We start from the raw sequence: 25,474 nt of genomic DNA, 5'->3' as shown, positions 1-25,474 counted from the left end.
ATTGAGGAGTCTTTGAGCATATGCGTGGAATCATTGCATGGCTAGAACAACTATTTTCCGTAATCATCAATCCAATGTTTTCACGCACCCCCATACAAACAGTTTAAATGACAATGGTAACTTTTAAAAATTCCTTTGGTTTGTGGCACTCATTCATTGCAGAGAAATAGCCTATGCATAAAACAGTCGGAACAAATAGCATGGCCTTCCTCAATTTAGAATAGAAAACTAGAGTGGCTTCCAGTTTAGGGAAATATTACCCTTATTTATAAGGGGGTCCGCAGCCATTCTGCAAAAAGCCTCGCATTTGCTTTTCCTGCCACACGAGGCACTGTCGTCACATCGCTTCGCTTGTTGATACTCAAATTTTATTGGCTGGAGAAAAGGCATGTGTAATGATCCGACCAATCACATTATAGAATAGAGTGCATTTTCCGGGCCTAGTAAAACGATAACATTGCTGAAGTCTGAAAGACGAAAACGAGAACGTGTTAGTCGAAAAGAAAATAATTATTGAAATCTCTCAGACGTTACATTAACAAATGTGAGTTGCATGCTTATAGTTGTCATTATATTGTGTTAAGATAATCGAAATATATGGTATAATTTCGATTTACGCTTGAGGGTCAATCAAAGGACCGGCTGAAGCTTGTTAGCTAGCAAGCTAACATATAACTTGCGGTTAGCAACTGCGGTCAGCTAGCTAATCAATTTATTGTGAACCGGTTAGCTAGTCAATTTATTATTAATCATTTGCTTTGCGTGATATGTTAGGATTATACTTTCGGTGTTCGGAACTGTTGCTCATTGAAAATCCACTCATGCCATTTGATCAACCTCATTTACAGCAACATTAAAGGTCCCATGCAATACAGCTGTATTTATCTCGATGTCAAATCATTTCTGGGTAATAATTAAGTACCTTACTGTGATTGTTTTAAATTAAAATGGTCAAAAAGAAACAAATAGCATCTTAGCAAAGAGCAATTACTCAAACAAGAATTTTGCTATGCCTGTCTGAGTGGGGAGGGGAAAACTAGCTGTTATTGCAAAGAGGTTTGGAACTCTTGTCAATTTGCTGGCATATCAATAAGAAACAAACTCCATCCCACCACAACAGGCTGACAGGTGGTCTTTTCAAACATTTTTTACACTAAAATGGCACGATCATCGTTTTCACAATTTCACAGTATTATTCCAACCTCAGTGAGGAAAAAATATATATATCACGTTTTTGACTGCACTAAGCCTTTTAATATAATCCTCAACACACTTTTGAGGCAACTTCGTCTACTAATTTCATAGCTACCGAGTTGGCTCGAAAAGGCTGGATGGCTAACATTAGCCATTCGTACATAAAGTCTTCTAACTTTATGTAGCTAGTTAAAGCCATTTATAACTTTCAGCTGGATGTGTGGCCTGCTGTCAATAATCTACATAGTCCATTTTCAATTGTCAACATGTGTCTTTGTTTCCCTCACAGATGTTGGAAGACCTCAGTATCAGCGTCTGAAGACTGTTTATGACATGTCCTTTGTTTACTAAACACACATTAGCCAACTGAGCCCAGCGCTGATTAGGTGTCCTCTGCACATTGTATGAGCAAGATCATTCACCATGGAAACCGAAGCAGTAAGTTAGCTTGCTAGCCCTTTTTATAGATTAAAAGCATGCATTCTGAAGTGTACTAACAAGTGGTTGTGGTAGCCTGGGTGCCAGTCTTTTTCTACCCTCCATCCCACTCATTGGCTTGACAATGACAGCAAAGCTGGCAAGACCACAGATCTGGGACCAGGCTAAGTTTGTGGTGTGTTGGAAAAACTAACAGCATGTTTCTTACCACTATTCTCAGGAGGTTATTCCTATTTGGCAGAACAAGCCTCATGGGTCGACTCGCAGTGTGGTGAGGAGAATAGGCTCTATTGTACCCATGAAACCACCGCCCAGGGCATGTTTCCAGGTAAATATGGTCATTATCAAATTCAACACATGCAATAGCATAAGTACACGGTACAGACAATGACTTTCTGTCAGAAGGCCGACCTTGTGGCCAAATTGCATTAAAAGTGCTAACAGGGAACCTGCACCTGTTTACCAGGAACTCCCAGGTCTCCCTCCTCTGCGGCCCATGGATGGCCCCACGGTGCCCACACTGGCAGACATTGCCTGGATCGCAGCAGATGAGGAGTCTGAGACCTATGCCAGAGTGCGGTAAATATGTGCTTTTCTCACCCACAGTGCAGAAGAATGTGGCTGCTGAACTTGAGTATGTTCCTTCACTGAGGCCGCAGATATGTCAGCTATCGTGGGGTCTAAATAATTGGCCTATTGTTTATGCTAGCATTACTTATGACAAAGGACACTCTGGTAGATGTGATAGAGGCTTTCACCTCCTGTTCTTTTAATGCAAGCGTTTTCTTGTGGTCCATTTCTTTTCTCAGGAGCGATTCACGCCCTCTTAGACATGAGTGGCGACCCACGCCTCTCCTGGTTATGCACAGGAACTCCTCTGTGCCCAACTTCCGCCGCGACGTCAAGAAGGTGGAGACGCTGAGGAAGCCTGCGGTGACGGCCATGAACCGTACCACCTCCCTGCAGGATGAGCTGAGCAGACTCCGCTCCCAGATCGCCAAGATCGTAGCCACAGAATCTGGTAGGGAATTTGTCAAGCAGTTTCCCCACAGCTGTCATTAAGTTAAATTCACCAGTGAAAGGGGCTCTTTCTCTGGCAAAGCTAGCTAGCTATATTAGGCCTATCAGGGCTCTACAGTGCGACCATTTTACTTGCATATGTGCCTAAATATTCTGCGACCTGGAGCACACATGCTCCTTGTAAAAATAGGTAGAGCCCTTCCTAAGTGCCTATCAGTGGAGGCTGGTGGGAGGAGCTATAGGAAGATTGGCTCATTGTATTAGCTGGAATGGAATTAATGGAATGCAGTCAAACATGTGGCTTATCAAATATGTTTGATACCATTTCATTTTTCCATTCCAGCCATTACAATGAGCCCTTCCTCCTATCACTTCTCCCGCTAGCTTCCTCTGGTGCCTATATACAGTATCTGACGCTTTGTCATTTATGCAGCAAGGGGATTGTCTTAGAGTAGCTTGGCTTTATGTGTTGCGTTTAAAGTGTCATAATCTTCAGTATGGCTACCGCATGCAGTGATGTGTAATAATAAGAGCCTCCTGTTTTAATCAACCTCGGATATTACCATGTGTATATTTTAGAAGACGTATGTGTCTTATTGGTCCTTGGGATTGTATGTCTTATGTCGTGGATGCATTAGCATATACCGTAGTCATTGTTGCAGAAATTATGAGGACAGTGTCACATGCTATAGCCATGCGCTGTTAGATGACACTGGAGTTCTTATCAGGCAGATAACCTGATTTTCCTAGACGAGTGTAGGGCTCGCCCTCTGAAAGTGATGGGCTTTGGGATTAAAACTGAAAGCACACTAACCTGCCTGCCCATGCATCAGAAGCTCATCAGAGGACTCTGTATTTTAAATAGCCTGACCATGTGACCCCAGTGCAGGAGATTAGTTGATTGCCAATCTGCATCCCTTTAAGGCTCTGTCTGTCCCAATTCTGAGGTTTATTTATGGGAAAATAATCAAATCTGAAAAGTGTGATAACTAGCCTGTCTCTGCTCTGTTTGTCACCCTAAAGGCTCCAACCCCTTGACCCCCGACCTCCTGTCCCCCGACGACACCAGCATGAGCTTTTCCATGGCGCCCTTCGAGACGGCGCCCTACCAGCCCGCCGCCTCAGCCTCCTTCGTCATCAGTGATGTGACGGAAGAGGAAGAGGAGGAGGAAGATGAGGAGGAGGATGTGGTGTCTGTGGTTTCGGAGCTTATGCCGGACCCCATGCCGCCCGCAAACATGTCTGCCTCTATGACGGCCTCGGCGACCTTTGACCTGGACCATCCCAGCATGGACTTCCGGGAGGCGGAGGAGGACACAGTGTCGCTGTCCAAGTCCACCAGCTTTGCTGACGTCATGGACATCCTGAAGGACATGAACCGCATGAAGATGAGCAAGGACAGGTAGGTTAAAGGGCGAGTCAGGATACGGAAGAAAATGGCTTCCTCTCATGTCTCTTAATACACACACAGTGTAAATACCATGTCAGCAGAAGGTGTATGATAATGCATTGGCAGGAAACACAAGCACAGCTGGTCGTTGTCCTGTTTTCCACAGATGGAAAACAGCAAGAGGAATCAATTTGGTCAAGGATGGGCAACTTTGATGGGTGGGGTCACAAAAAATCTGAACTCTTTATGAGGGGCCTCAGTGGCTTGCCGGTCTGCATTCCCACATTCATACCCGCTAGTAATGGGGGACGAAATCAATAGTTACATATCGCAATAATATTTTGGGACGATATTATACCGATATTTGACTTATATAAACTTTTTTTGCTATTGTAAGTAACGTTAGATTGTGCTAGTCGGCTGTATCTGTGCCAAAACTCAGGTATTTTTCATCCTATAGCTTGTAACTCCTTTTCTCATGCTCTCTTGTCTCTCTGCAGCAGACATATAGTGAGCCATATGTTTGGAAAATCAAATCACAAAATCACAATGCATATAGAATCGTGAGAATTGCATAACATCGTATCAGCATGTAAGTGTATACAGTAACCAAAAAAGTGTTAAACAAATCAAAATATATTTTAGATTCTTCAAAGTAGTCACCCTTTGCCTTGGTGACAGCTTTGCACACTCTTGGCATTCCTTCAACCAGCTTCATGAGGTAGTCACCTGGAATGCATTTCAATTAACAGGTGTGCCTTAAAAGTACATTTGTGGAATTTCCTTCCTTAATGCGTTTGAGCCAATCAGTTGTGTTGTGATAAGATAGGGCCATCTTCTGTATACCACGCCTATTTGGTAAAAGACCAAGTCCATATTCTGGCATGAACAGTTCAAATAAGGAAAGAGAAATGACAGTTCATCATTACTTTAAGACATGAAGGTCAGTCAACCTGTAATATTTCAAGAACGTTGAAAGTTTCTTCAAGTGCAGTCGCAAAAACTATCAAGCGCTATGATGAAACTGGCTCTCATGAGGACCGCCACAGCAAAGTGAAGGACACAAAAAATGGACACGTATGAAAGGACACATATGAAGAAGAGACTTGCTTGGGCCAAGAAACACGAGCAATGGATATTACACTGGTGGAAACCTGTCCTTTGGTCTGAGGAGTCCAAATTTGAGATTTTTGGTTCTAACCGCCGTGTCTTTGTGAGACACATAGTAGGTGAATTTATGATCTCTGCATGTGTGGTTCCCACCGTGAAGCATGGAGGATGAGGTGTGATGGTGTAGTGGTGCTTTGCTGGTGACACTGTCAGTGATTTATTTAGAATTCAAGGCACACTTAACCAGCATGGCTACCACAGCATTCTGCAGCGATACGCCATCCCATCTGGTTTGCGCTTAGTGGGACTATCATTGATTCCATATGTGTTTTGTCAAAATTTTTACTTCTTCACTATTATTCGACAATGTAGAAAATAGTACAAATAAAAACCCTGGGATGAGTAGGTGTGTCCAAACTTTTTACAGGTACTAATATATTTAATCCTGTTCTGAAAATCTGTGGGCCTACAAACAGGGAGGCCTTGGCTGCCAGTTGCCATTTCTGAATTAGGTCATGGATTTCAGTTGTCTTTGTACCAGACCATGCTCTTAATGTGTGTGTCCATGCAGGTGCAACAGAGGCTGCACCTCCCTGATGGGCGAGTCGGACTCCGCCTCTCTGATCTCCGAGGCCTTGAGGAAGAAGTTTACCCTGAAGGATGAAGACATCAGGGGGATGAAGAAACACACCTAGAGCCCCTGTAGTCCTCCACCTCCCCACGTAAGTCAGGCCACACAGAAAGTAGTCCCTCTCCACAGACATTCAAGCTTTACTTTGAAAATGTTCAATTGCCAGTGGACTTTCCAATGTGTGTTGCATGACAGCATTTTACTCTTGGTTCACAGAGGATTGTCTCTCATTGCGTCTCTCTCTTCTGCTGCCAGGCCTGTGCCTGACGACCCAGTCCCGTGGAGACCCGGCTGCACCTCATCAACCGTGGCAACGGTTAAACCAGACGGAAAAACAAACCACCACCTCCCAGCAGGCCCAGTCAGTCTGAACCCCAACAAATCTAAACCATACCCTAGCTATTAAAAATATTGCCTAGTCAGACCATGGTAGTAGCTGGCTGATAGGCACTATTAGATGGGTGCTGTTTGACGTAGCACAGAGAATTTTTGACCAACCTTAACTTGTCGATTCTTCCTCAATTCCAGACTTGGAAGACAACTAATGTCTTCTAAAAGTCAATGTCTAGTTTCAGGGGGTTTGAATTTAGAAAAATATATTTAGTCTGCCACCCATTAATAATGATTAAAAAGAAAAGTCAAAAGGTTTGACAGCCGTACCATATAAAATGCAAGTCAGTTGGGAACAGGTTTTTGATGTCCCAATACCTTGGCATCGAGTCTATGAACTTGTTAAATGGCGTTATACTGTGAAAGATGGGTTAATCTGTGGACACCTTTAGGGTTGGCGTAATACTGGGAAAGATGGGTTAATCTGTGGACACCTTTAGGGTTGGCGTAATACTGGGAAAGATGGGTTAATCTGTGGACACCTTTAGGGTTGGCGTAATACTGGGAAAGATGGGTTAATCTGTGGACACAGGAGGGTTGGCGTTATACTGTGAAAGATGGGTTAATCTGTGGACACCTTTAGGGTTGGCGTAATACTGGGAAAGATGGGTTAATCTGTGGACACAGGAGGGTTGGCGTTATACTGGGAAAGATGGGTTAATCTGTGGACATGGGAGGGTTGGGGTTATACTGGGAAAGATGGGTTAATCTGTGGACACCGGAGGGTTGGGGTTATACTGGGAAAGATGGGTTAATCTGTGGACACCGGAGGGTTGGCGTTATACTGTGAAAGATGGGTTAATCTGTGGACACCTTTAGGGTTGGCGTAATACTGGGAAAGATGGGTTAATCTGTGGACACAGGAGGGTTGGCGTTATACTGGGAAAGATGGGTTAATCTGTGGACATGGGAAGGTTGGCATTATACTGGGAAAGATGGGTTAATCTGTGGACTCCGGAGGGTTGGCATTAAGATCGGGAAGAAAATGTGAATTGGCTGCTGTGGGTGAAAATCCAGCACTTGAAGAAAGAGTAAATTAGAAATATAAATGTATAGTTATTTAATGACAGGTACTGTAGATGTGAGTGAAACAGCTGTAAATAGCAGAAGTATTGTAGTCTGTTTATTCCAATCAGAGTAGGGAAATGAACAAATAAGGAGATTGAAAATGATGCAGACAATTTCATGGATAGAACCTACATTCTATCTGCAATATTAAAGCTGATCTACCCGCCCCCACAAAAAAATGGAATTAATGTTTTGCTCCATGAGGTAATCCAACAATGTGTACACCGCCATCGTGTTCATCTTCTCTCATTGATTAAGTCAGGTGGGTGTCCACCCTGTAGTGCCACATGTCATGATTAAACTCATTTGACTTTGAAATAGTCAAGATGGTGGCGTACAGATTGTTGGATTACTTCATAGATCAAAAAATGTATAACAGCATATTCTAAATTCAAACGAACTCCCTGCAACTAGATATGGATGTTTTAGAATACATTTGGTCTTCCAAGTCAGGAATGGTGGAAGTCTCGCCAAGTGAACGTTGGTTAAATTCTATGTGCTATGCCAAACAGTACCTAACCTGTAACGTCTGATGGAGCATCACATTAGCCATTACAATATGCTAGCTAAACCACACCACTCCTGTTATTCAATCAACAATCTGTTTACACTCACTGTCTGCTCCCACACACCTCCCAAAAAGGTAGATTCCTTATCCCATTGCTTCAGGAGCAACGTCATGGCAACGTCATTTTGTGGGCACCGTATAACATGCCCTACAGATTCACCTGCTTTGATGGCTCTCGCTAATCACCAGACTGACTCCAGTACTGCCTAGTCATCTTTTTATGTACAGGCTGGGGTTTCTCTAGGATATCGTACCAGTCCTAGTACCACGAGAGAAACCATTTCCCCCTTCTTTTTTTGACAAGCTTAGACTTTCAACAGAAGGTTGTGGATGGATGCATTTGTTTGAGTGGGATAGTTGTAATTTTTTCTAATTTTGTTTCTGTATAGTCGTGATAATACATACTTGAAGTTGTATGTACAAATAAGACTGAGGAGAGTAACAGATTACTACAAAACACTTAATACTCTGTTCATTTACAGCTAAAAATCTCATGTTTTTCAGTGTTATGGCTGCATTAGAAATACAATAATGACCTTGCGGTCATAGTCAATGTGTACAACATAGATTTATTTATTTGCAGTCTTCTTCAGGACCTACTCATTAACCCATTGCATCCATACGAGAACATGTTATTGCTGTCCTTGGGGTAATGACTCTCAGAATTTAGCTTGATTGATGGCCCTTTGGTAAACATGATACAGATAAATAAATCCCAATTAAAATCAGTGGACGGCCATGGCTAAATATGAATGATATGTGTTTGATGTGTCGTCTTCGGACTTGTGTGATACAAGGAAAGCTTGGAAGACTTATAAATCTACGGTAAAATGTGAATGAAAGTTTTCTCTTGTGTGATGTTGCGCTATAGCTGCCTGTTAAGACACCAGAGAACAACTGTACAGTTTTTTTTATGTAGATACAAAATGTCAGATTTCCCTATGGTGTAGAATGCGTGGCTCTTGGGAATGTGACAATGTGCATGTTTACTGTCACGATACACTAAAAGATATGAGTATGAGTGACTCTTGTGTCTTTTTGAAAATTATCTCCTGTTGACGCCTTATAACAAAACCTATTGCCTCTTCCAATATGGCAGTTGTTCTTTTTATTTATTGGTTGGTGTGCCGTAACTTTCCAATGTTTTTGTCTTTTTCCTCAGTTTGCCACACCTCTTGAGCCCCTAAACTTTTACGCAACCACCCATAGGCACATTGTATCTGTCCCATTATGGCGTCTGTGAGAGCACCGGCAGCACCATTGAGGCCATCTCCATTTTGAAGTAGTCAATTTTGTCTTTCTCCTTCTATGAGTTGGCAAACAAACTGAAAGGGTGCACACTGCCACCTAGAGTGTGTTTTGAACAGGTATAAAGACGAGGTTCGGCTATTTACTGCCACTTGCAGTTATGGAATGTTTTCTCACAAGTATAATTCATTGGCTGATCCCTCCTGGTGACCTGGATTTAATTATGTGATCCTTCCTTAAGTCATAGGAATCCCCACCCAGATTACTACTTTAAAATGCTGGGATCCCTCAATGGCAATGTCCATGAAAAAAACAAGTTTTCTACATCTAGAGACCTCTATCATTCTCTTTGTCAACAACCACACTTTTGACATTTGCATACATCAAGTGACTGACTTGACTGCTTTGGGAGCCAATCATGTGTCATTTCTTCTCCTTTATCATGAAACCCCTCCCCCTTCACAGAAGAAATGCTTCTCCACTCATTTTGAGTTATCATATCAGGATAAGATAATTATATTACTCTACTCTTTGTTGAGATGTGTGAATACCAACTTGCCTCTAGGCAGTGGAACTGTAGTTTAGTTTGCAGTGAAAGCGAGGTCCCACAAAGTTGTCTATGGGGTGAGATAAGGACGCCCAGCTGTGTGTTAAGGTCTGTATCTCGTCTGTTTTGTTTCTTTCTTCAGTGTCTGGCTCCTCTTAGGTCTTCTAACAAATATTCCCATTTTAAGTGTGCAAAATCGAGAGAATCAAAGCTTTGAGCTGAGCATTTCACAAAGTATGCTTCAGATTTATTTTATTTTTCAAGGTTTGGCATTACTCATGTGGTCAAGAGTCTGTCTTTACAGGCGTTTTGTGAACCCCATAGGTAACGGAACCAGAGCAGTTACTACTATTCTTGGTGTACCGGTGTTCCTATTGATAGAAAGGGATCTTTACTGAGCATTTCAATCACCAGCTTTGTTTTTATTCTGCTTTGCGCCATTTTTGTTTTGGATAACTATTGACCATGCCACATAATGGTCTCTGATAATATGCCCGCCATACTTGTCAGTTTTATTCTGCCAAATGGAAGAAAGAGCTCTTTGTCTGTCTTGTTTTGAAACGTAAATAAAGATGGGCTGATGTTTTAAACTCCAGACTTATTCTTTATCATCCACTTTGATAGTTGACCATTGTTCAAAAACTCTTGTTTCCGACTTTAACAATGTTGTAATATATACACTGCTCCAAAAAAATAAAGGGAACACTAAAATAACACATCCTAGATCTAAATGAATGAAATATTCTTATAAAATACTTTTTTCATAGTTGAATGTGCTGACAACAACATCACACGCAACTTATCAATGGAAACCAAATTTATCAACCCATGGAGGTCTGGATTTGGAGTCACACTCAAAATTAAAGTGGAAAACCACACTACAGGCTGATCCAACTTTGATGTAATGTCCTTAAAACAAGTCAAAATGAGACTAGTAGTGTGTGTGGCCTCTGTGCCTGTATGACCTCCCTACAACGCCTGGGCATGCTCCTGATGAGGTGGCGGATGGTCTCCTGAGGGATCTCCTCCCAGACCTGGACTAAAGCATCCGCCAACTCCTGGACAGTCTGTGGTGCAACGTGGCGTTGGTGGATGGACCGAGACATGATGTCCCAGATGTGCTCAATTGGATTCAGGTCTGGGGAACGGGTGGGCCAGTCCATAGCATCAATGCCTTCATCTTGCAGGAACTGCTGACACACTCCAGCCACATGAGGTCTAGCATTGTCTTGCATTAGGAGGAACCCAGGGCCAACCACACCAGCATATGGTTTCACAAGGGGTCTGAGGATCTCATCTCGGTACCTAATGGCAGTCAGGCTACCTCTGGCGAGCACATGGAGGGCTGTGCGGCCCCCCAAAGAAATGCCAACCCACACCATGACTGACCCATCGCCAAACTGGTCATGCTGGAGGATGTTGCAGGCAGCAGAACGTTCTCCACGGCGTCTCCAGACTCTGTCACGTCTGTCACATGTGCTCAGTGTGAACCTGCTTTCATCTGTGAAGAGCACAGGCCACCAGTGGCGAATTTGCCAATCTTGGTGTTCTCTGGCAAATGCCAAACGTCCTGCACGGTGTTGGGCTGTAAGCACAACCCCCACCTGTGGACGTCGGGCCCTCATACCACCCTCATGGAGTCTGTTTCTGACCGTTTGAGCAGACACATGCACATTTGAGGTCTTCTGGAGGTAATTTTGCAGGGCTCTGGCAGTGCTCCTCCGTGCACAAAGGCGGAGGCAGCATACTGCAGTCATCTTCAGTTCCTGCTTGTTTCGGGGACTTATTGCCTTCAGTCTCTTTAGCATGTAAAATGCATGTTCAATTGGATTCAGATCCGGTGATTGACTCGGCCAGTCAAGGTTTTTCCACTTTTTGTCCATCAAAAACCCCTTCGTTGTTCTAGCAGTATGTTTAGGGTCATTGTCTTGTTGCATGATGAAGTGCTGTCCAATGATTTTGGAGGCATTTTGTTTTATCTGAGCAGATCAAATATTTCTGTAGACTTCAGAATTCATTGTTCTACTTCTGTCTGCAGTCACATCATCGATGAAGACAAGTGAGCCTGTTCCACTGGCAGCCATACAGGCACAAGCCATGACACCCCCTCCACCATGTTTCACGGATGAGGTGGTATGCTTTGGATCATGGGCATGTCTTTTTTTTCTCCACTTTCTTCTTTCCATCACTCTGGTACATGTTTATCTTTGTCTCATCTGTCCACAATACTTTTTTCCAGAACTGTTGGGGCTCTTTTAGGTGCTTTTTAGCAAACTGTAATCTCGCCTTTCTGTTTTTCAGGCTTATAAGTGGTTTGCATCTTGTAGTGTACCCTATGTAGTCCTGCTGGAGTAGTCTTCTACATATGGTAGACTTTGACACATCTATACCTGCATCCAGGAGAGTGTTTTTGATCTGTTGGGCTGTTGTCAGGGGGGTTTTCTTCATCATAGAGAGTATTCTCCGGTCATCCACTACAGTGGTCTTCCTCAGTCTACCGGGTCTTTTGATATAATTGAGTTCACACTTTTCTTGTTAATTATGAACCAAACTGTTGACTTGGGTGTGCCCAGGATTTTTGCAATGTTCCTGATTGATTGATTTTAATTTCTGAGCCTTATGACGGCCAGCTTCATTTGCATTGACACTGCTGTCTTCCTCATGGTGTCACACCCCAACAACAACATCCAAAGGCAATAGCAAAGTCTAGAATCAAAACTATTCATCAACAGCTCTCCTGCATTCACTGACAACACGAAAAAATACACCTGCCTAACGACACATCTGTGAAGCCAATTCAACAAATACTTGTAGTACATTAAAATGTGGGGACTAAGTACAAATGGTGCTGTCATTTCTAAATGGTTCATCCGATATGTATGAAAATACCCTCAAATTTAAGCTGACAGTCTGCACCTCGCTATCCTTTCAAACTCAAAGTGCTAGAGTACAGAACCAAACAAAAAAATGGTCACTGTCCAATGAATTATGGTGCTCACTGTAGTAGCACTAAATCACCACTGGGTGGCAGTGTAGGTTCACGATTGCCTGAACTGTTATGCTGAATCAAGAATTAATCAGTAAATGTATATTAAACTGAACAAAAATATAGATGCAACATGGAATAATTTCAATGATTTTACTGAGTTACAATTCATTTCAGGAAATCAGTCCATTTGAAATGAATAAATTAGGCCCTAATGTATGGATTTCACATGACTGGGCAGGGGTGCAGCCATGGGTGGGCCTGGGAGGGCATAGGCCAGGCCAGGCCCAGCCAATCAAAATGTTTTTATTACAGACATAAATTTACTCTTCAGTTTCATCAGCTGTCTGGGTTTCTCATCTCAGACGATCCCGCCGGTGAAGAAGTCGGATGTGGAGGTCTTGGGCTGGCATGGTTACACGTGGTCTGTGGTTATGAGGACGATTGGACGTTCTGCCAAATTCTCTAAAATGAAGTTGGAGGTGGCTTATGGTAGAGAGATGAACATTAAATTATCTAACAGCTCTGGTGGACATTCCTGCAGTCAGCATGCCAATTCCACGCTCCCTCAACTTGATACGTAGCATTGTGTTGTGTGACAAAACTGCACAGTTTAGAGTGGCCTTTTATTGTCCCCAGCACAAGGTGCACCTGTGTAATGATCATGCTGTTTAATCAGCTTCTTGATATGCCACGCTGGTCAGGTGGATGGATTATCTTGTCAAAGGAGAAATGCTCACTGAAACGGATGTAAACAAATTGGTTCACACCAGTTTAAAGAAATAAGCTTTTTGTGCATATAGAACATGTATAGGATATTTTATTTCAGCTCATGAAACATGGAACCAACACTTTATGTTGTGTTTCTATTTTTGTTTGGTATACATTTTATTCCTATGTAGCCAACAGGGTTGGGTATGTTACTTTCTAAATGTAATCCATTAGTTACTTGTTACCTGTCCAATTGTAATCATTAACATATAACGTCTGGATTACCCAAGCTCAGTAACGTAATCTGATTACATTCAGTTACTTTTAGATGACTTTCCCTTGAAGATGCATTAGAAGAAAAATGTATGTTACCAATTGCATCACATCTATTGCAGGATAAATCAATGTTAAAGTTAACATAGCTGGCCATATTTGGATGTTACATTTTACTTTATGGGTTGGTTATGTAGGCTTCTTCTAACCCATCGATTTCTACTACATATAATAATATGATTACATTTATGGATGTACCGATAAACATTTTGGCCGATATCCAATATTTTCCTTGCCAAAAAACTGATACCGATAATCGGTATTAAAAATGTTTTCGTCCTTTTAGGCATTCTAGTACAGTTAAATAGTTTAAACACACACACACTGACCAAAAAGTTATTTTGTTGGCATTTACGTATGTCCCCATTACCCGTAAAACATAATCAAAACCAATTTCTTTCACTTACTTGCTGTGCTGTTTCGTTGTTCCTTTGTTCAGTCTCAACCAGGATTTCATAATACATGTCAAGCAGTGAAGTTTCAGCTGTCTATGGCCTCTCTTCCTTGGTGAGCACTGCCACTGTGTCTGTTTCCATCTTGTCCAGCTGTGTTTGTAACGTTTCACTTAAAACCCGGTCCTTGTACCTAGCATCGAAGTAGCGGTCCTTGTACCTAGCATCAAAGTAGCGGTCCTTGTACCTAGCATCGAAGTAGCGGTCCTTGTACCTAGCATCGAAATAGCGGTCCTTGTACCTAGCATCGAAATAGCGGTCGGTCCTTGTACCTAGCATCGAAATAGCGGTCCTTGTACCTAGCATCGAAGTAGCGGTCCTTGTACCTAGCATCGAAATAGCGGTCCTTGTACCTAGCATCGAAATAGCGGTCCTTGTACCTAGCATCGAAATAGCGGTCCTTGTACCTAGCATCGAAGTAGCGGTCCTTGTACCTAGCATCGAAATAGCGGTCCTTGTACCTAGCGGTCCTTGTACCAGCATCGAAATAGCGGTCCTTGTACCTAGCATCGAAATAGCGGTCCTTGTACCTAGCATCGAAATAGCGGTCCTTGTACCTAGCATCGAAATAGCGGTCCTTGTACCTAGCATCGAAGTAGCGGTCCTTGTACCTAGCATCGAAATAGCGGTCCTTGTACCTAGCATCGCAGTAGCGGTCCTTGTACCTAGCATCGAAGTAGCGGTCCTTGTACCTAGCATCGAAGTAGCGGTCCTTGTACCTAGCATCGAAGTAGCGGTCCTTGTACCTAGCATCGAGCATGACACCGTAGAGGCTCAGAGAGAATGCCACCAAATTGCTTGTTCACAGCCTCTAGTAGAGTTATTTTCCAAGTTAACCCCACGGTCTGTGTTGGCATTTTTGTTGATCAGGCGTTTCAATACCATGACAGGGTATCACGTCTGCTGCAGACGCAGTTGAGCTTATTTCGCGAGTCAGTTGTTCAAATGGAGCTAGGAGTGTTCATGTTTCTAAGTTTCAAACGCCTTTGAAATGACAGCAGCGGTATGAGAACCAGCACATTCTTGGGCATGCAATACGACTTTCTTCAGTATGAAATCCTCGTCGACCCACTGTGCTGTCAGACTCAATGCTCATGGGGCTGACATCGCTGGTCCAAATGTCAGTCGTGAAGCTAATAGCAGTGACGCTCATGGATGTGAGTTTCAACAATTCTGTGTAACTCTGGTAGGTTAACATCTGAAAAATAGCGCCAACTTGGTAGTGCTCGACCAGTCAGGGAAAGCCCAAATCATCCACGACAGAGAACAGTTGATTGTCAAGGCATATTAATTCCATTATCTTGGCATTAATGGATTTTGCCTTTGAGTTGCCTCGCTGAAACTCTTTCAAATGACTGCTCAACTTGTTGACTGCTCGATCCATACAGCAGACATTGCGGGCTAGGTTAGGAATGCTGTGTTGCACGTGTAGCGCTATATTTTTCATGGCGTCATTACGTCATCTACCTACGTTATATAGGTATGCACGTCACCTTTGACATTGGTTTTGCCCATCGGCGTTAAACTAGACATTTTTAGCTATAATCGTCTGATTCCGATATGCTTACTGATATATCGTGCATCCCCAATTAAATGATAGACTGTTTTTTAACGAAACAGGTCCGGATGGATGGCATGCTTTGAGCACTACTGAAAAGTGAAAAATGAATGTCATATGCTGCATTTTCTATAGGCCTATTGTTGACCTTTTTGTTGGTGACACTTTGACATCTTGATAATATGCAGCTGTTTAAAGGGCAAATCTACAGATGAAACAATAGCAAAACAGTCGCCCTGCTTCTGTTTTGGAAAAAAGCTGAGGGATGGGCCTGGAGGAATGTTTCCACTTGCAGATTACTAGACAGAGTTATGGATGCAAGGACTGACTATCCATGTTTTGAGGCTATACAGTGTGTGTTTCTGTTTGCAAACATTAGAGAAAAATAAGCTTATATTTTGTGTTCTCATGTAGTGTGACAGTTGAACTAAGCCCATGAGGCATTTATAAGTTATAGTCTTCAAGAATCAATGCATATATTTACAGTACCAATCAAAAGTTTGGACACACTTACACATTCAAGGATTTTTATTTTTACTGTTTTCTACATTGTAGAATAATCGTGAAGAAATAACACAAATGGAATAATGTAGTATCCAAACGAGTGTTAAACAAATCTAAATATATTTTAGATTCTTCAAAGTAGCCCAACTTTGCCTTGACAGATTTGCACACTCTTGGCATTCTCTCAACCAGTAGTCACTTGGAATGCATTTCAATTGACAGGTGTGCCTTGTTAAAAGTTAATTTGTGGAATTTCTTTCCTTTTTAATTCATTTGAGCCAATCAGTTGTGTTGTGAAAAGGTAGGGGTGGTATACAGAAGTTAGCCCTATTTGGTAAAAGACCAAGTCCATATTATGGCAAGAACAGCTCAAATAAGCAAAGAGAAACAACAGCCCATCATTACTTGAAGACATGAAGGTCAGTCAATCCATAACATTTCAAGAACTGACTGTTTCTTTAAAGTGGTCGCAGAAATCATCAAGCGCTATGTTGAAATTGGCTCTCATGAAGACCGCCACAGGAAAGGAAGACCCAGAGTTACCTCTGCTGCAGAGGATAAGTCCATTAGAATTAACTGCACCTCAGATTGCAGCCCAAATAAATGCTTCATGGAGTTCAAGTAACAGACACATCTCAACATCAACTGTTCAGAGTAGACTGCCTGAATTAGGCCTTCATGGTCGAATTGCTGCAAAGAAACCACTACTAAAGGACACCAATAAGAAGAAGAGACTTGCCTGGGCCAAGGAACATGAGCAATGGACATTAGACTGGTGGAAATCTGTCCTTTGGTCTGAGGAGTCGCAAATTTTGGTTCCAACCGCCATGTCTTTGTGAGACGTAGAATAGGTGAACGGATGATCTCTGCATGTGTGCTTCCCACCTTGAAGCATGGAGGAGGAGGTGTGGGGCTGCTGGTGACACTGTGATTAATGTAGATTTCAAGGCACACTTTAACAAGCATGGCTATCACAACATTCTGCAGCGACACACCATCCCATCTGGTTTGCGCTTAGTGGGACTATCATTTGTTTTTCAACAGGACAATGACCCAACACACCTCCAGACTTTGTAAGGGCTATTTGACCAAGAAGTAGAGTGATGGAGTTCTGCTTCAGATGACCTGGCCTCCACAATCACCCGACCTCAACCCAAATTGAGATGGTTTGGGATGAGTTGGGACCGCAGAGTGAATGAAAAGCAGCCAACATGTGGGAACTCCTTCAAGACTGTTGGAAAAGCATTCCAGGTGAAGTTGGTTGAGAGAATGCCAAGAGTGTGCAAAGCTGTCATCAAGTCAAAGGGTGGCTACTTTGAAGAATCTCAAATATAAAATATATTTTGATTTTATTTTACAAAAATAAAATCCTGTAATGAGTGGGTGTGTCCAAACTTTTGTCCAAAAATTGATGTAGCAACTACAGATTGCCCCTTTAAGTCTGTCAAAAGTGTGCTAGTTTGAGCATGTGTTCATAAGGCCTGTGGATGTTTTTTTGTTATCAGCATGAGTTAGATTGTGCAATAAAAGCCCCACTTTTAATCCATAGGCTGGGATCTGCACTATGCAGCTGTTGCAAGAGCGTATTTTCACTGGCTGTCCACTGGTTTCAAAATCAATGGTTGATAGGCAGCTTAAACTTATTTAATTCAAACATTATTGGGTTCAAATACACTTTTAGATGTGTGAACAGCCATCCACAACAACCACAAACCACAAGGCGCAAATAGCTAAATGAGAGAGCAGCAGTGTGATTCACATCAATGCGCTGTGTAGATAGCAATAATACTTGATATCCTCTGCTGTCATCCTTACCTCCAAGCGTTTATTCAAGTTGGATAAACTTTGGATGCCGACAGCAGTCGCACCATTGGAAGACATAGCTTGGACTGTAGCCTATAAAAGCCTATTCCTGCTCTTTTCCCGCAATCCTTCAAACACATTTGGTGTGTCATCATAGTGGTCTCTGACTTGTGGTCAGACTTGCTCAAATGGAACAAACTTAAACTTTCTCCTTTTTTCAATGCTGATTTCAATGTCATTGAGAAAACAGAAGTGTCAAAGATGTATTTTCTCGCAAACAACCTTTCGGAATTTAAAAGTAATCCTCTCAGTAATCATCTAGTTTTTCAAAAGTATCTGTAATCTGATTACAATATTTTAGCTGGTAACGTAATGGATTACAGTTACCAGGTTTTTGTAATCCCTTACATGTAACAGTTGACATGTAATTCGTTACTCCCCAACCCTGGTAGACAAGTGGTAAAGCACATACTTTTGTATCATAATGTATATCCCCTTTCTCTTCTTGAGCGTGTAAGCATGTACTGTGATACACAATGCTAATAAAAAATAAATAGTGACAGTAGTACCATTGTATATATAACATTCTGCAGACTTGTTCTGAAATGGCAAGGCCCCAAGCTAAAATCTCCTGTGGTTTCTGTTTACTCGACAGTAGCACACTAGAGCAGAATTACAGATGGAAAACACAAGTCAGTTGTAATTTGGTCAGATCTTGTTATCCTGTTGTTGAGATGATCTATTGTCACCTGCCCTAAAAACCTGTCCACCATGACACCTTTAGATCTTGCCCTGTTGTTGAGATGATCTTTTGTCACCTGCCCTAAAAACCTGTCCACCATGACACCTTTAGATCTTGCCCTGTTGTTGAGATGATCTTTTGTCACCTGCCCTAAAAACCTGTCCACCATGACACCGTCAGTTCTTTAACAATCTTTGAAAGGTCTCCTTCATTCCCTAGGGAGGCTAATAACTTTCTAGTTAACCTCGTTATTTTTCTCTCTCTCGATGGCCCAAGATGATCCAGGCCAGTCTATTTTCCATGTTAATCCTTGGCCTACTTTGTCTCCCTCACCTCCACTAAGACCTTCCTAGCTATTTTAGATGCTGGGAGATGTCTGTGGAGAGTTGATCTGATATGGCTCGGTGTCAACGTGGCATTGTTAAAACTATTATTATAGACCTTAGGGCGACAGTGAGACGGTTTCGTAATCAAATATATATGTAAAGCTCCTCAAAGAAGGTTACTGTGCTTCTGAGAGAAAATTAACGGACCGTGGCATGAGAAGTCCCACGAGAGATATTCCAAATGCTTCGGAACCCATTATGAGTCTGCCCTAGTAAACTTTTTTCCCTTGCCAGGTAGGCCTTAGTAACATTTCTACACAAAGTGGGTGCAATAATGTGACATGGAGCTTTGGGTCTTTTGATTTAAACTTGTCCTGTAAAGGGTCAATTTGTTCAAAGACTTGGATGCATGACGTGTGTTGTTGCCATATTATCTTCTCAAATAATCCATGTTAAATGTTCTAAACATCTTAACTTTACTCATCTCTCTCAGCCTCATCAATATATTTTGCCCAAATCACTATGGATCCCACCTTTGACAACATGTTATATATAGGTAGGGCCAGGAGGTTGGGGACACTTTTGACACCATGTTATATATAGGTAGGGCCAGGAGGTTGGGGACACTTTTGACAACATGTTATATAGGTAGGGCCAGGAGGTAGGGCCAGGAGGTTGGGGACACTTTTGACAACATGTTATATATAGGTAGGGCCAGTAGGTTGGGGACAGTTTTGACACCATGTTATATATAGGTAGGGCCAGGAGGTTGGGGACACTTTTGACACCATGTTATATATAGGTAGGGCCAGGAGGTTGGGGACACTTTTGACACCATGTTATATATAGGTAGGGCCAGGAGGTTGGGGACACTTTTGACACCATGTTATATATAGGTAGGGCCAGGAGGTTGGGGACACTTTTGACAACATGTTATATATAGGTAGGGCCAGGAGGTTGGGGACACTTTTGACAACATGTTATATATAGGTAGGGCCAGGAGGTTGGGGACACTTTTGACACCATGTTATACATAGGTAGGGCCAGGAGGTTGGGGACACTTTTGACACCATGTTATATATAGGTAGGGCCAGGAGGTTGGGGACACTTCTGACACCATGTTATATATAGGTAGGGCCAGGAGGTTGGGGACACTTTTGACACCATATTATATATAGGTAGGGCCAGGAGGTTGGGGACACTTTTGACAACATGTTATATATAGGTAGGGCCAGGAGGTTGGGGACACTTTTGACAACATGTTATATATAGGTAGGGCCAGTAGGTTGGGGACACTTTTGACACCATGTTATATATAGGTAGGGCCAGGAGGTTGGGGACACTTTTGACACCATGTTATATATAGGTAGGGCCAGGAGGTTGGGGACACTTTTGACACCATGTTATATATAGGTAGGGCCAGGAGGTTGGGGACACTTTTGACACCATGTTATATATAGGTAGGGCCAGGAGGTTGGGGACACTTCTGACACCATGTTATATATAGGTAGGGCCAGGAGGTTGGGGACACTTTTGACACCATGTTATATATAGGTAGGGCCAGTAGGTTGGGGACACTTTTGACACCATGTTATATATAGGTAGGGCCAGGAGGTTGGGGACACTTTTGACACCATGTTATATATAGGTAGGGCCAGGAGGTTGGGGACACTTTTGACACCATGTTATATATAGGAAGGGCCAGGAGGTTGGGGACACTTTTGACACCATGTTATATATAGGTAGGGCCAGGAGGTTGGGGACACTTTTGACACCATGTTATATATAGGAAGGGCCAGGAGGTTGGGGACACTTTTGACACCATGTTATATATAGGTAGGGCCAGGAGGTTGGGGACACTTTTGACACCATGTTATATATAGGTAAGGCCAGGAGGTTGGGGACACTTTTGACACCATGTTATATATAGGTAGGGCCAGGAGGTTGGGGACACTTTTGACACCATGTTATATATAGGTAGGGCCAGGAGGTTGGGGACACTTTTGACACCATGCTATATATAGGTAGGGCCAGGAGGTTGGGGACACTTTTGACACCATGTTATATATAGGTAGGGCCAGGAGGTTGGGGACACTTTTGACACCATGTTATACATAGGTAGGGCCAGGAGCTTGGGGACACTTTTGACACCATGTTATATATAGGTAGGGCCAGGAGGTTGGGGACACTTTTGACACCATGCTATATATAGGTAGGGCCAGGAGGTTGGGGACACTTTTGACACCATGTTATATATAGGTAGGGCCAGGAGGTTGGGGACACTTTTGACACCATGTTATATATAGGTAGGGCCAGGAGGTTGGGGACACTTTTGACAACATGTTATATATAGGTATTCTCGATATACACCAAGTCACTTGGCTCTGTCATAACCTCACATGGTCTCTCCTATCATTGCTATGCAGACGACACACAATTAATCTTCTCCTTTCCCCCCTCTGATGACCAGGTGGCGAATCGCATCTCTGCATGTCTGGCAGACATATCAGTGTGGATGACGGATCACCACCTCAAGCTGAACCTCGGCAAGACGGAGCTGCTCTTCCTCCCGGGGAAGGACTGCCCGTTCCATGATCTCGCCATCACGGTTGACAACTCCATCGTGTCCTCCTCCCAGAGCACTAAGAACCTTGGCGTGATCCTGGACAACACCCTGTCGTTCTCAACTAACATCAAGGCGGTGGCCCGTTCCTGTAGGTTCATGCTCTACAACATCCGCAGAGTACGACCCTGCCTCACACAGGAAGCGGCGCAGGTCCTAATCCAGGCACTTGTCATCTCCCGTCTGGATTACTGCAACTCGCTGTTGGCTGGGCTCCCTGCCTGTGCCATTAAACCCCTACAACTCATCCAGAACGCCGCAGCCCGTCTGGTGTTCAACCTTCCCAAGTTCTCTCACGTCACCCCGCTCCTCCGCTCTCTCCACTGGCTTCCAGTTGAAGCTCGCATCCGCTACAAGACCATGGTGCTTGCCTACGGAGCTGTGAGGGGAACGGCACCTCAGTACCTCCAGGCTCTGATCAGGCCCTACACCCAAACAAGGGCACTGCGTTCATCCACCTCTGGCCTGCTCGCCTCCCTACCACTGAGGAAGTCCAGTTCCCGCTCAGCCCAGTCAAAACTGTTCGCTGCTCTGGCCCCCCAATGGTGGAACAAACTCCCTCACGACGCCAGGACAGCGGAGTCAATCACCACCTTCCGGAGACACCTGAAACCCCACCTCTTTAAGGAATACCTAGGATAGGATAAAGTAATCCTTCTCACCCCCCTTAAAAGACTTAGATGCACTATTGTAAAGTGGCTGTTCCACTGGATGTCATAAGGTGAAAGCACCAATTTGTAAGTCACTCTGGATAAGAGCGTCTGCTAAATGACTTAAATGTAAATGTAAATGTAGGTAGGGCCAGGAGGTTGGGGACACTTTTGACACCATGTTATATATAGGTAGGGCCAGGAGGTTGGGGACACTTTTGACACCATGTTATATATAGGTAGGGCCAGGAGGTTGGGGACACTTTTGACAACATGTTATATATAGGTAGGGCCAGGAGGTTGGGGACACTTTTGACAACATGTTATATATAGGTAGGGCCAGGAGGTTGGGGACACTTTTGACACCATGTTATATATAGGTAGGGCCAGGAGGTTGGGGACACTTTTGACACCATGTTATATATAGGTAGGGCCAGGAGGTTGGGGACACTTTTGACAACATGTTATATATAGGTAGGGCCAGGAGGTTGGGGACACTTTTGACACCATGTTATATATAGGTAGGGCCAGGAGGTTGGGGACACTTTTGACAACATGTTATATATAGGTAGGGCCAGGAGGTTGGGGACACTTTTGACACCATGTTATATATAGGTAGGGCCAGGAGGTTGGGGACACTTTTGACACCATGTTATATATAGGTAGGGCCAGGAGGTTGGGGACACTTTTGACAACATGTTATATATAGGTAGGGCCAGGAGGTTGGGGACACTTTTGATACCATGTTATATATAGGTAGGGCCAGGAGGTTGGGGACACTTTTGACACCATGTTATATATAGGTAGGGCCAGGAGGTTGGGGACACTTTTGACAACATGTTATATATAGGTAGGGCCAGGAGGTTGGGGACACTTTTGTATGTCCCAATTCTTTTACCGGTATTTCCAGCATTGTCCACTGGTGTTGCTGCAGGTTGGAAATTCTTGGAAATGTTCTGTAATTGATGCAAGCTGTCTCCAATCGATCAATCAATCAATCAATGTCTGGTTGTGTGTGTGTGTGTGTGTGTGTGTGTGTGTGTGTGTGTGTGTGGTGTGTGTGTGTGTGTGTGTGTGTGTTTTATGGGGGGATTGCCTAAGCTAGGAGATGGGTAGCTCTGCAAATCATAATCAAACAACAACCTATTATTTGTCAGGGAATACTATTTGTAGATCAGTGATACTACACCTCAATTTGCTCAAGCTGATCTTCTCCAACAGACTCAGCAGTTGTAGCTAAAAATAGGTAAATTAGGGGCAGTTAAAGGGGAGAGTCAATGAAACCAACAATGGAAGTATATTGTAGTGAATTCAGGGGGTAGCCCCAGCTCCAGCAACTGTCAAGCCAACACTGTAACTGTTCCTACACTCGCTTTGCTATTTCAACTAGGCTGCTAGCTAGTTTCCAGAATTGAGTGCTCCTATCTGTCATATAAATCAATATGATTTTCCAACTTGTTCAACTACAGTGTTTTTCATGAATGCCTCTTTCTTTGCCAGAAACCTTTTATAAAACAGACAAGTCATTAAGCGGGAAACTTTCCCAATGTTCTCAAAGTTCTCCTTGCTTCCCAGACATTGCCACTACCGTTTTACAAGTTGTCCATTTGTCCCAGTCCCACACTGTGACTGTAAGTGTTGTTCTCTAGTTGTCTGTCTTCAAAGTGCCCAGGGAACAAGACACTTGCTCAGCAAAGTGATGAAGTGGAAACTTTAGCCTCGATTAATCTTTCTGACAAATGTGTAGAGAGTTGAGGCACGGCAGTGCAGCAGACTGAGCAGAGGTAATTCTGAGGCGTTGCTAGGCTTGGCTGAGGTGAAGAGCGATTTGCTTCTACGTCTCTGCTCCAACCAGGGGAAGAGAGATTGCCCTAACGGTCATCAGTCTTGTAAAACTGCAAGCTGCAGGGCGGGTGTCACAGGGAATGTGTCATTTAGGAAGATTTATACCCTCTCTGGAAAGTCACTTCAGTGCAGTGGAATGTCCTCATCCATGGTTCATACCCATTATAGCGGAAACTAACTGTGCATGATGTTTGTACTAATGTAAACTAGCTCTGTTTGTTTTGTAAATTAGTTATATTGTCTTTTTATCACAATGTCATATCAAACTCAAAAGAGCGATAAGAAAGTGCGATTTACACAAAAAAATGGCTCAAATTCACTTGTCTGAGAATAATTGGAAGACAATCACAATATCTGTTTCTGTTGGATCCAATGCTGCTGTAATGATTCCGTTGTCCAGATGAGTATGAATGACTTGCCAATTTGAAAATACCAGAGACAGAGAGCTGCCAGCTGCCAGCTTAATGAGCATTACTGTCTGAACTCTGTCTCAACCATACCCATAGCAACAGATTAGCAGGAGAACATTACCTTCAAGAACGCCAGTATTTCATATTAATTCAATCCTCTGACAGCACCTTGCTTCTGCCCTCTGTGTTATTAGGATGGCTTTATAGGGCCCAGCTGTCTACTAAATGGTTAGTTCAGGGGTGGGGAATCTTTTTGAAATTCAACCGAGGGCAACTCATATTATTTTGTTGAACAATTTGTTTGTCAAAATCAATTTGCGTCCCAAAAAAAAGAGCAGTTATTTAAAAATACATATGTCCATTATCAGTTCTACCTACTTTCTATCTGGTTATAGATGTTCCTAAAATAATCCCCCCCCCCCCCCCAAAAAAAAATATGTTGCCCACCTCTGGGTTAGATGGAGGCGCAGGAATATACAGTGCTATCGTCCATGGGGTACATAAACTAATCACTCACTTAACAATATCTAAAATACCAGAATTATAACTAAAACAATCCCTCAAAGGGGTTCAGACTCGTTGGCACAACTTCTAGATTCTTATAATGACAAGATTATACACTATGGACTGGTTTGAATCAAGATCACCCCTCCATTTGCTTCAAACAGATATGCCTACATGACTTATTCAAAGATGTGGGTGATGAGCAGGTCTGTTGCCATGCAATTAAAGGTTCCCAGGATGAGTATGAAAAGTTGGCAGTAATTTTAGTGTCTGCCCGGGGAGTCATTTCTTTCCTCTTGACATCACACATCGGAAGGAGGTATTGTAGGAACAGCCAATTGTATGTTGTTAAACTAAATGGAGGAAAACAGTCTTGTGGAACACCCCCCACCACCTCAGCTCCCGCCTCAGTCGCCTATAAAC

The 25,474-nt window shown here is 43.1% G+C and overlaps 1 protein-coding gene across 3 annotated transcripts; it reads left to right on the top strand.

Moving 5' to 3' along the window:
* The first annotated feature begins 425 nt into the window (after positions 1 to 425).
* On the top strand, positions 426 to 10,194 carry mtfr1l (mitochondrial fission regulator 1-like). 3 transcript variants are annotated; one of them, XM_029688466.2, is made up of 8 exons: positions 426 to 544; positions 1,484 to 1,632; positions 1,874 to 1,960; positions 2,099 to 2,211; positions 2,442 to 2,653; positions 3,676 to 4,054; positions 5,724 to 5,874; positions 6,039 to 10,194. In XM_029688466.2, the coding sequence occupies exons 2-7, from the start codon at positions 1,618 to 1,620 to the stop codon at positions 5,845 to 5,847; spliced, it is 930 nt and encodes a 309-aa protein (XP_029544326.1). In that variant the 5' UTR covers positions 426 to 544; positions 1,484 to 1,617; the 3' UTR covers positions 5,848 to 5,874; positions 6,039 to 10,194. The 3 variants fall into 3 exon arrangements, with proteins under 3 accessions (XP_029544326.1, XP_029544324.1, XP_029544325.1); XM_029688464.2 differs by having other exon boundaries at positions 1,853 to 1,960; XM_029688465.2 differs by having other exon boundaries at positions 1,853 to 1,960; positions 6,000 to 10,194.
* The last annotated feature ends 15,280 nt before the right edge of the window (positions 10,195 to 25,474 follow it).

This window comes from Oncorhynchus nerka, linkage group LG18, assembly GCF_034236695.1.
Source record: "Oncorhynchus nerka isolate Pitt River linkage group LG18, Oner_Uvic_2.0, whole genome shotgun sequence".
NCBI lineage: Eukaryota > Metazoa > Chordata > Actinopteri > Salmoniformes > Salmonidae > Oncorhynchus > Oncorhynchus nerka.
This window is presented reverse-complemented; position numbering and strand designations above follow the sequence as displayed.